The sequence below is a fragment of the Centruroides vittatus genome, unplaced genomic scaffold (genome assembly GCF_030686945.1).
Source record: "Centruroides vittatus isolate TY-2023 unplaced genomic scaffold, ASM3068694v2 contig_922, whole genome shotgun sequence".
Classification (NCBI taxonomy): domain Eukaryota; kingdom Metazoa; phylum Arthropoda; class Arachnida; order Scorpiones; family Buthidae; genus Centruroides; species Centruroides vittatus.
In genome coordinates, this window is record NW_027122609.1 from 122454 (window position 1) to 135501 (window position 13048).

General features: G+C 29.2%; 1 protein-coding gene across 3 annotated transcripts in view; it reads left to right on the plus strand.

The window, feature by feature from the left end:
- LOC136984542 (BTB/POZ domain-containing protein KCTD3) overlaps positions 1 to 13048 on the plus strand; it is a 56188-nt gene that overhangs the window by 17614 nt on the left and 25526 nt on the right. For all 3 annotated transcript variants that reach the window (XM_067281571.1, XM_067281572.1, XM_067281573.1), the window contains exons 4-8: positions 3666 to 3739; positions 6238 to 6296; positions 8171 to 8251; positions 10943 to 11335; positions 12685 to 12781. In XM_067281571.1, the coding sequence (XP_067137672.1) occupies positions 3666 to 3739; positions 6238 to 6296; positions 8171 to 8251; positions 10943 to 11335; positions 12685 to 12781 (704 nt within the window). The remainder of the gene's footprint in view (positions 1 to 3665; positions 3740 to 6237; positions 6297 to 8170; positions 8252 to 10942; positions 11336 to 12684; positions 12782 to 13048) is intronic.

Sequence of the window (13048 nt, forward strand, 5' to 3'; positions counted from 1 at the left end):
AATTAAATTCATTATTATTCTTCTGGTAATTCATTTTTCTGCTTCTACAACAATGTGCAATAATCACAGGAACATTGAATCACAATTTCAATTCTTATATTACAGAAGAAATTATCACTTTCATGGTCTCCTAAGGTTATGAACAATGGGAGACATGTACCAAGGTAGGGCAGGAATGGAGCTGTCTCACTGATTGTTTATTGATAGATTTTAATTAATAACTAAGCAGTTGTGCCATTTTTGTAATTTTAATACTAAATACCGAACCTGTTACCGGTATAATTTGCGTGAAAAAATCTTCTTTCCACAAATGTTTTCGAGCTTTCCAAACAGCTCTTCTTCAGGTAGAGAAAAAAAGGTTCCGACGAAATACTTCGAAAAAAGACGAAAAAAGAACGTAGACATTTAAATAAAAACGGAATCTAAAAATAGAATGCAGATGTTTAAACAAAAATTACGGAACTCGCATATCAAACGAACATTAAGGTGGACATGCGCATTCGTGCGCCGATGTTGCTATTTATAGATCGTTGTTTATGAGGGCCTGCCACGCTATAGAAAGATTAATTTCATCCTTCCGATTTATACATGTGGTCCGATGGTTAGCCCTACAGATGGATATAGCTTCCCGCCATTTTAGTTGGTCCAGGTGGGGCGTAGTGTCGATGATGTCAGCTTTGTCGAACTCCGGTTCTATATCCGGATCAGATGCAAAGGTGGTTAGGGCCGTGGTGTACCGCCCGTGCCGAAGGTCCGCCTGATGTTCTTGCACTCTGGTATTTAAAGATCGCTTGGTTGAGCCGATATATACAAGGCTCTCGTTACATCTGTTATCTTTCAGCGGGATAGAGTGCAAGAGTGCAAGAACATCAGGCGGTGAGTGCAAGAAGTGCCAGAGTGCAAGAACATCAGGCGGACCTTCGGCACGGGCGGTACACCACGGCCCTAACCACCTTTGCATCTGATCCGGATATAGAACCGGAGTTCGACAAAGCTGACATCATCGACACTACGCCCCACCTGGACCAACTAAAATGGCGGGAAGCTATATCCATCTGTAAGGCTAACCATCGGACCACATGTATAAATCGGAAGGATGAGATTAATCTTTCTATAGCGTGGCAGGCCCTCATAAACAACGATCTATAAATAGCAACATCGGCGCACGAATGCGCATGTCCACCTTAATGTTCGTTTGATATGCGAGTTCCGCAATTTTTGTTTAAACATCTGCATTCTATTTTTAGATTCCGTTTTTATTTAAATGTCTACGTTCTTTTTTCGTCTTTTTTCGAAGTATTTCGTCGGAACCTTTTTTCTCTACCTGAAGAAGAGCTGTTTGGAAAGCTCGAAAACGTTTGTGGAAAGAAGATTTTTTCACGCAAATTACACCGGTAACAGGTTCGGTATTTAGTATTTCATCCCCGGTGTTGGAGTGAAGAGTAATTTTAGTAATTTTAAATTGTACCATTAGATTCCTTATGAAAAGTTAAGTCTGTTAGATCCCTTCTCATCTTGTAGACAGTTTTCCTTTCATTTCTGTAACAAATAAACAGGTGGACATTCAGAAATACTGTATATATTAGACATAAGAATTATTTTAGATACATTTCAGAAAAATTACGTATCCAGGTAAAAAGAAGTTGATTCTTATTTTTATAGATTTAAAAAATATCTTCCTCAGAGAACGATATAATTTTAGACTTCTTTTGTATTAAAGTATCACAATAATAATAGCGAGGTTGAGGCCAAACTTTTAAATGTGAAAACATGTATGTCGGACATTCAGTGCCACTTTCCTGTAAGCCTAGAAGTTTGACAATGGCATTTGGAATGTTGAGCATGATTCCACCGACTTTCCAAACACCATTATCAAACTTCTAGGCTTACAGGAAAGTGGCACTGAATGTCCGACATACATGTTTTCACATTTAAATCTTCGGCCTCAACCTTGCTAATATGTTTAAATCTGCTAACCTGAAAATTAATACAGAAAAACTATGGTTATGTGTTACACTTTGATCTGTAATCCTCAATTACCTGTCTTTTTACGTCAATTCTAATCCAATTAATTTATGTAACTTCTATTAGCGATTTGGGCATAGTTTTTGACACCAAACTTGCTTTTAAAAATCATATTGATAAACTAGTTAAATCACTGGCTATCAGACATGGAATTTTATGGTGATTTTTGTAAGCCCGTCTTTAATAAAAGAGTATTGCGGACCATTTTTTATGCTAATTTTCAGTCTTGTATTGATTATGGATTGCCCATCTGATCAACGACTGCGCCTTTGCTTTTTACACAAGATTACTTCTGCTATTAATAAGCTATACCTTATGTTTAACAAAATGTGTAATCTGCCTTTCACTCTTGACTCCAATATTGTTAGTTTGCCTGGGCTTCCAATCTTTCTTTGAGAAAATTAAATATTTTGACTGTTTAACATATTACAAATATTTTACTGGTTGTATCTATCAAGATTGGCTTTTACTCCAAATTCCATTGAGAAAACTTTGTTTTTACTCCTTTTTTTTTTTTTTTTTGTTTAAATATATTGCAACAGTCTTTCTTTTACCGTATATCACAAAACCTTAATAATTTTGATGAATTTTTATATCTTGACCACCTCGGTTTTAAAATGAAATATAAAAAAATGCTGTATCACTTTTAAGATTTTTTTTTTAAGGTTGTTGTTGTTGTTGTTGTTGTTTGTTTTGTGTATATAAATGTTTTTGAAGGGGGTGGAAATCAATTGTTTAACCAGACTTTTCCTGTAAATGTGAAATAAATAAAAATAATTCTTTTGCAATTTTAAGTGATTTTATGTTATTTTATAATCTAAAATATTTGTAATTGTTGCAGTCATAATGAATCACTTTATTGGTGTTTTTAAAATTAAGAATAATATATTAATAATTTATATAAAATGAATGTAGATGTAATTACAAAACTTTAAAAATTTATACATAAATAGTTGTATTTGAAAATTAATTATAATTTTGTAAATTGTAGAGTTGATTTATATTTTAAAAAATTATTAAAGCTATAGGAATAAAATGGGCTTTTAAAGATTTTGCATATGGTTTATCGTCAAAACATTAAGTAAACATTATACATTCTTTTAAAGAATAACCTTCCTGTAAATAATTATAAAATTATTTGGACTTTTTCATCTATTTGCTATTTACTTTATTATTATTTTTATGTTACTACTACTACTAATTGCAACTGGTATATTTTTCTAACTTTATTGTATTTTTTAATTTAACCTACATTTGAAAAATTTTGTTAAAAAAATAATAATAAGGGAAAGAACCTTTTCAAAAATTAGTAAATGGTGCTTAAAATCAAAAAGTGCCAAATATTTTACTTTTTCTGGAAATAGATTTAAATTTTTTTTATTGTACTATATTATTCCTTATAGAAAAGTGAAATAATATAGTTAATCTTTTCCTTCTACTCAAACATTTCTTGTTAGTGAGATCAATGTAGCTTTATAACATTAGATTCTTTGTAAATATTCAGAATTCTGTATGGATGACAGTGAATTAGTGACAAAATTAATGTTTTTTCAATACAAATTATATAAACTGGTTTAATTACGAAAAACTTTTTATTAATTTTTTTATGTATATATTGAAAAAATTTATATTATTTATAGATATTCATCGACAGAGATCCAAAACTTTTTACTATAATACTCAACTTTATGAGAACAAAAGATATTGATTTGAGGTAAATATATTAATATATTGATATCACTTCCTTTTACTGTACTAGATCATTCAATAAGATTAAATTACAAATATTTTTCTATTAAATAATTTTTTAATGTAGTTTTTGCCTTTTGAATATACTGTTTTCTCTATATTATATTTACTAGTATCGGGTTGTTACAAAAGTTCTGTCAGTTTTTGAACTGCCACTTTCAGACATCATATCATTGTTAAAAATAAGATGATTTAATCGAAATAACCTCCATTATAGGCAATACATTTCTGTCATCAAGTTAAAAGTGTATTTATATCATGTTGAAAAAAATCTGGAGTTCTGGACTCAATGAACTGCTTGAAGGTGGTGTCTGCCTCTGCTTGGTTGGAGAATGTTTTTTCTTGGAGGAAACTGTTGAGACGCTTGAATAGATGGAAGTCTGTGGAGGAGAGGTCTTGTGAATAGGATGGTTGAGGGAGAACTTCATACTCTAACTGGTTCAGTTTCTACAGGGTGACTTGTGACACATGAGGATGTGCATTATCGTGAAGTATGATGGGTAGTCTTCGATTCACTAATGCTAGCTGTATTTGAGACAACATGTGGTGGACAATGTCTAATTCACGACAGTACTTTTCTACTGTAATGAAGTTTTAAGGAAATTATAGTGAATAACACTAGTTTCAGACCATCAGACAGTCATCATGATCTTTAGGTGGAGACTGAGTTTTGGCATGTATTTTGGTGTTTCTTCTCCGTCACACCATTGTGCTGATTGCTTGCGGTTGTCATATTGAATCCATTTTTCATCACATGTTATATTTGGCTGAGAAATGAATCATTCTTGTTACATATGATCAGAAATGAGCAGCTCTCCAGGCAAATATATTGTTTTCTTTCATTAAGTTTGCGGTGTATCCACTTTTCAAGTTTTTCCACCTTACCCATTGTGTCTATATGCTGAGAAACAGTTGCAATGATTACGATAAGCTGTTTTGCAATTTCTCTTATGATTTTTCTTGGATTGGCTTCAACTGAAGCTTTCAGTCACTCATCATTACCATTGGATGGACATCCACTACAGTCTTAATCATCACGGCTCATATCACCAGATCAAAACTTTTCAAACCATCATTGTTCTGTGCATTCATTAGTGGTTTTGTCATCCCATGTTTTATTAATTTATGAGTTGCCTTGCTTGCTTTTTGGCCAAATTTGAACTCATGGAGAAGGATTGCATGAAAACCTTATCCATCTCCCTCTCAAAACCCTGAAAACAGAAAGATACATTAAATTTTTGAAAAGATAAGTGTTGTGTAATACAAACAGAAACTGGAACTACTAAACAGAATACAACTTGTCTACATGTGATACCACAGTTGTGCTAAAAATTAAGTTAAAAATAATGCATGTAAAAAGTCCGACAGAACTTTTGTAACAACCTGATATAAGAGTAATACATATAATAGTATTATAGTATTCTATAATACTATTGACTGACACATTTTAAATTTCTGCCAAAATTCAATGCAGGGAAGGAATATAGAAATGTCATAAACCTTGTCATTTCTCTTTACAATAATATGGATGTTAATGAATAACAATACAATGTAATTATTGAAGAAATAAGTAAATTTTACAATGTGAAGTTCTTGTGAAAGTAACAATTTTTTTTTTTTCTGATGATAAAGAAAATAAATAGAAATAATAATAGTAAATTATGCAATTAGTTTATAATGTCAGCGATTATGGCATGAATGGAAGTTTGGCACACAAGTAGAGTGAGTGGGCCAATTTCCATGAATGCCATAATCACTAATTATAAACGAATTGTCATATGGTATTTTGTGGTTAGACTACATCTATGACACTTATACTTATGGATATCAAAATTATGTATAAACATAGTGTTTGTGTCAACCATACCATAAACAATGTGTTATACATGATTTTGAATTCAATAAGTATAGTGTTATAGATGTGGTCAACCACAAAATATGTTATGTAACAAATTTTTTATATTGTTTTTTAAAATACTTACTAATTATAAAAAATTAGTATTGTTTACCTATATGCTATAAGTGATGAAACTTTTTCTAATAAGTCCCAAAAAGAATAAATTAAAAGTTAGAAGGATAATGTTTTCGATAAGTTGCAAACATTACTGTATCTAAATACTGTTTTGATTAAAAGTATCATATTACTATTAAATGTTAAACTTTGAATGTAATCAAACTTTTCACTAAACTTTCACAAACAAAAAATTTATGCAGTAAATTTATTTCATAATCTTCGTTATGTTAGGTAGTTCATTAATTAAGTTTTATTATTTAGTAAATTAACTAAACATTATTTATTAACGTTAAAAATTAAATAAAACTAGCACAAAATTTTGTTATCAAAAGTCATCTACTATTAATTGGTTAATAACTTTTAACATTTTTAAAATCAAAAAATAATTTTTGTTTTTCTTATTGTTATAACTATGATTTATTTATTAATTAAGAATTTTTTTTTTTTAGAGATGTTGATGTTGCAATTCTTAGACATGAAGCTGAATTCTATGGGATTGCTCCACTTGGTAATTAGTTTTGAAACTTTACTAATGATTAGTAACTTTTAATTATCCTTTAACCATGTATTGCTTTCTTGTAAATTATTTTATCATGTTAATAAAATGGGCAAGACATAATTGTGTGCACCTAACAGAAAATAGGTGCAAAACACGAACAAAACGCAAGAACAAAGCAATTGACACCCATTGTTTGTTCTTGGATTGCCTCTCTGTGGCCAGCAGATGCAAGGATTACCTATCCATTCTTGAAAATGTAATTCAAGGATTACCTCTTTTCCTGACTCCATCACAATTCAATTGTGAGACATCAAAGTCATACAATGTCCTAGGTTGTCTATACTTTAGCCTCAGGAATGTAATATTTTTTGGAAAAGTTGACCTTTTATTAATATATATTTTTATCATGTAGTCATTCAGAAAGAAATGTTTTTTTAATATTGAAGCAGATGAGTAGTTTCTAATTTAAGGTTGACTCCATTGTAAAACTTAATTTCCTGAGATGTTTAACAAGGACTAAGTATGAAGACACTTTATTTAATGTTACTTAAAATTTAAAAAAAAATTTTAATATTTTATAAAGTATTTAAATACAAGGGTAATTCAACTTCTATCTAAAATTCAGTAATAGTGATGGAACCATGTGTGTTACTTACTTCCAATTTTTTTCCCTCTTTTATTTTTCTCCACATGCTGACATTTCTTTAATTGTTTTTGTAACACTACTACTATGCCTTCAGAATAGTCTTTGTTGGTGTCAGAGTACAGCTCTGTGTATGGTGGAGATGATCAAGTGGATGAACTTAGTTGGAAAATTCTGGATCACCCTTCAAAGTCCAAACAGGTGATATCATTATGTGATTATCACCTGTTTGACCTTTAAAAGGAAGATTTGAAAAATAGATGATTTCACCCAGAATGCTAAAGTCTCTCAGACTTCAACATGGCAAACTCTTAAAATAGACAGTTTATCATGCAGTAGCTCTGACACTGGTCAAAAGACTTCTGTTCTGCAGGTAATGGGAGAACTTCTTTTATTACCTTGACAATGATGTAAAAGGTGGAGTATCAAAGAAAAGAAACATAAATTGAGATTATGTAACACACACAGTTTAATTGTTGTTACTGAAGTTCTAGACAGAAGTTGAACTGCCCTTGTACATTCAGTTTTCTTATATATAAGAAGAAAGAATATTTAGCAAATTGGAAAACTAAGCATCAAAAAATTATTTCTCATATTCCCTTTATTACAGTTACACATTTCAATTTTCCTTCCCTTTTAGATTTAAGTCAGATTTGTTTTGCATGTTGTGTATTTGTTATATAACAATACTTATGCATACCATACATTTAATTTATAGGAAATATTAATCTGTAAATACTAAATTTAGTGTTTTTATAGATTTCATATTTACATTATTATAATACAGGTCAACCATAATTAATGTAGCATTATTAGGTCCAGTAGGGTGCCAGATTAGTGATTTGCTGAATCACAGATTGGTTAGGTTAGAATAGACACAACCCAACAGCTAACCACCTCATCCTACCTTTTAAAATAATTCCTGAATCAGTACAATAAAGAAAAAGAAACATTAAAATAAAAATCTTTGTGAAATTATTGTACAAATAATACTTTCTAGTGTTAGTGTTAGAGAATAATTCAATTAGAAGAATGAAATGAAAAGGTCATTAATACATGTTAAGAATTTCTAAATATTTATTTGCGGAGAATGATAATTTTTAAATTTCTCAAATGTATTTATTCTTTAATAGATTTAATTTTATTATAATTATAAAGTTTTTTGTTACAAATAGTGATAATTTGAAGTAAATTACAATTACTATCCAATTTTGGTTAATTTTAATATATTACTTTTCAGTTAAGCGTCTAATTTTATGTGAAGATCTAAATCATTCTTCTTGTGGAGATGTTCTATTCCATGGCTATTTGCATCCTGCAGGTAAAGTTTTAATTAAAATTAAAACTAATTAAAGATTATTTAAGAATTTTATAATCATTTTTTTACCTTTTAATATCATTTTATGCATCTCACTTAATTTGTTTTTCTATATGCAAAAGTATATTAACAAAGCAAATTATACACTATGTGCAATTATTCCTATAAAGATCTGCAATTTCTAAAATGATAGCTTAGGCAGGATTTGAACTATATTTTGTATTTTTAGTTCCACTCAACTTTTAACATTGTTTCTGTAGAACTGATACATATAGGAATATTAAAAGAAAACAAATTTATGCTATAGTTTAAATAAATTTTGACAACTTGCTGAATTAACATTTATGCATAATTAAAAAATACTTTTATCTGAACTGAACCTAAGTTTTTTGTTATAATGTTTTTAAAATTTTTATGGCTAAAAATATATTTGTTTTTTCCCCCCTTCTTTTTCTTTGTTTAAAGTTTTCTTTATTGAGCTGCAACTTTCAAATTGCAGACCCATACAGTTCCACTGTTATCCATCTGTCTGTCTGCCCTCCATTAATCTTGAGAATAGAGTTAAATACAGGTTTTCCTCATATAACACAGTAGATATGTTTTGAAAAAGTGGCACGTTATGTAAATCTGTGCCATACAAAACAAAGGACTGATGCAAAACATTAGGATATGTTCCAGAAGTTAGCAAAAGTATATTATTTGTTTTCATTACTAAGAGAAATATGTTTATCAAAGCAATCAATAATTTATTTCCATAATTTAGGTATTCTTGAAACCGTGTTTTCTTATATGTTGAGCATCAAACACAAGACCGTGTTATTTATTAAACACTTGGCACTTTTCACTTCTATTAATTGAGTTAAGCTGTACATGTGAATTTTCTCTTTCTCGGTGGAATTTGCCATTTCTATGACAAAAATTTTTATAATTTAGGTATTCTTGAAACCGTGTTTTCTTATATGTTGAGCATCAAACACAAGACCGTGTTATTTATTAAACACTTGGCACTTTTCCACTTCTATTAGTTGAGTTAAGCTGCCTGGAAAAGTGCCAAGTGTTTAATAAATAACACGGTCTTGTGTTTGATGCTCAACATATAAGAAAACACGGTTTCAAGAATACCTAAATTATAAAAATTTTTGTCATAGAAACGGCAAATTCCACCGAGAAAGAGAAAATTCACACGTACAGCTTAACTCAACTAATAGAAGTGAAAAGTGCCAAGTGTTTAATAAATAACACGGTCTTGTGTTTGATGCTCAATTTATTTTCAATCAATAATTAATTAACAATCAAAATTAAAAGTATTTTATTATGCAGTAATATTAATTTTAGTTAAATGAAGGATTTTTCCTTTTAGTAAGTATCATTGTCATTTCAGTTTTTTTGTTGATCTTGATCAGAAGTATCAGCAACATTTTCATATTTTTAATTTTTATCATAAAAAATTTTTATAGATGACAATAAAAATATTATAAATTTGTTATAGCTAGTTGCATCTGTTTAGTCAAGTACAGAGCAACTTTTTTCCAGAATTTGTGTTTCAATACTGAATTGTTCGAGTATCGAGATACTGCTGTATTTGTCATTTTACAAATGATTGCTTACCTACAGTTAAAAAAAAAGTTTAATAACACTTATCTAAAAGTATTTAAATAAACTTATATTAAATACACATATTAATCTATGAAAAGAAAACACTCTGAAAACACAGTCTTAAGGGCTAAAGTCGAAAGCAACAATAATGACACATGATTGGTAGGAAAGTTAGTGCAAATTTTTCTTCCTTGTCTTATCAGTCTTTGTTATAATAAACCTGACAAAAGGCACAGAACAAATTGAAAATTTCAATATTCTAAAATCCATGGGAAAATTTGAGACGTGTGCTTACTTGAATTAAAAAAATATATATTGAATAATGAAGTTTACACTTAAAAATTGTAAATTTGTACAGAGGACTTCCAAAACTGTATTAGAGCAAAACTGAAAGTTATGTTATACGGAGAATAGTGTTAGAGCAAAACTGTGTTGTAGAAATAGTGTGTTGTACAAGGGATACCTGTAAATGAAAATTGAGACCTGATAGGAAAGCTTAGGAGGCTGGCAACCTCATTAACTATATATGAACATCTGGTATGAACTAGGAGTCATGAGATTTCAGTTCAAAATTTTTTTAAGAACAAAGTTAGTTAGATGACCGACATGACTTGATTGTTATCAGATGAAGAATGATGTATACCACTAAAATTGAGATCAGATATGGAAAGCTTAGGGACTAAAGACTAACTATATAAGAACTTTTGTCCAGACCATAAGTTATGTGCTTTTTTTAAACTAAAAACTGATTAAAAATTGCAGCCCAGCATTATGACAATGCAACAATAAATAATTGTTTATTTTTTAATGTATTTAACTAAATTATCATATACATATATATAAAATAGTGACACCTAAACTGATGTAATTTGCAAATTTTATATACACAAATGCTGAATCCTGTGATAGATCTATGCTAAATTGATAAGATAAGATAGATACTAATTACTTGAAATAAATAACATAATTAATCACAAGTTACATATACTTTTATTTTTAATACAGTTACATCCTTATCATAATTTAATGTCTTTTAATTTTAAAAAATATTTATCAAAATTAACTTTTCAACTGAAATAAAAAAAGTAATATTTTCAGGAATACCCTCTGTTGATCCATCCATTGCAGTTTCTAGATGTAATGTTATAAATGAAAAAACTGATAGTGCTATTTCCCAACAAGATAGTGAAAATACACCAAGTACGAGTAATGTTGGCATTCAAATGGGACAAGAAGCACGACCAGGAACTGTTCTTAGAGTTGTCACAGAAACTGCATCACCTCAAAGAAATACATCAAATCATTCAAGAAATCCTTCTCTAGATAAAAGATTTCCACCAGTTCCACTTTCTCGTAGTTCATCTGATCTTCGAAATATTGGACGGGGTCATTCCAGAGCTTCCTCTCTTGACTTAAGACATTCCCGCAACTCATCAGCTGATCTCACAAAAAATATGAAAATGGATCTAGGTCTATATTTTAATACACAAGGTAATTATTGCAAAAGCTAAAATATGTTAAAATAACAAAACCTTTTAATAACTTTTTCACTATCTTTTTAGTATATAAAAACGTTACAAAATGGAAAATGGTTTACTCCATATCAATACTTTTTTCTAATGTCATATCATATTTTATAAACATAACTATCACTTAAAACTACATTCTTGATTCAGTTTTTTTTCTTTGTATATTTCAAGTATTTAGTTTATTACTTCTGAAATTGTATGTTTATTTCTGAGTATATAATTTCAAATGATAGTAGTTTATTAATTTGGCATCTAAGGTACTAGAACAAACCAGATTATCAGAAATACTTGAATTACGTGAAATTTTTGTATTTTCACATTGCAGACATTGTTGTAAATTTTGTACCAACTATGCTTCTAATTTGTTTATGCACTCTTTAATCAATATGTAAATGATACAATGCATGACTATACTCTATTAACCCTTTGATGAGTATGCCCATAAATCTGTGCAATACATGTGATGGGCTCTTTAGAGTAACCATGTATACTTACATTCTATTTTATACAATAAGTCAATCAAATATCAACATGTTTATAATGCTTTTTTCTAGGATTGTTTTCTACTTCAGTAATTAGATTATTATTATTATTCAACATGCTTTCCTCCATTTTTTTTTTTCTTCTTTTTGTTCCTTTGCCTGCATGAAATGATGGGACAATTTTGATTGGCTGAATGTAAGATTCTTTTTATAAAAATCAATTTTGGATTGATTCCAACATAATGACATTGTTACCTCTGAGTGCTTTCTGGCATATAACAATGTCAAATTAAGTCATTTACATTATTTGTGTCTGAATCGTCCTTTAGAATAATCTAAAAACATTTAAATAATTTTAATTTTATCTTTAATATACAGAGTGCTCTTAGTTTTTCCCTAGTTATGAACATTTATTATGTAAAAGCTATACTAAGTAAGAACATGTAGTTTTTGGTATAATTTAGACTGATTACTAGAGTTTTTCTATAATCATTGGTATCAAATTGGCATCTTTGCGATATTACAATTGGCATATCGCAAAGATGCCAATTTGATACTGAGGGGATTGCAGTGCCATCTAAACTGCTTAGTCTATGTAACATTACAGAAAAAACTCTAGAAATCAGCCTAAATTGTGTCAAAAACTTGTGTTTTTTCTAGTATAGTTTTTTTGACAAATGGTTGTAATCAGAGACTTTGACCACTTCCTATGTGAAATATTTTACTTAAGTCATTTATATAATTTCTAAAACTAAAAGAATATAAGCAATATTAGCAAATTTAACAATTTTTTTTTTCATGTCTTGATTCAATTACAAACCATTTTTAGGTCCAAATTGCTGGACAGATCCATTAAGAGTTCGAATAGTGAAGGGTCATCATAACTGGATTGCTGTTGCATATGCTCATTTTGTTACTTGTTACAGGTATGAAATTAATTTTGACTGTTGTTAATATTTTAAATTTAATTTTTCTAACATTCTTTATAATTATATTTTACAATAATTAACATTTTTATTATCATGCATGTTGCTGTGGTATCTCTGAAGATGGGTCAGGTAAGATTAATTTATTAACAAACATATACAATAAAGATTTGGTTATATTTTTTTTTATTTTTATATTTATGTGAACAGTTTTAAATAAATATTAGGAAAATTTTTGAGAGTATATAATTTCAAAAGATCATGTTA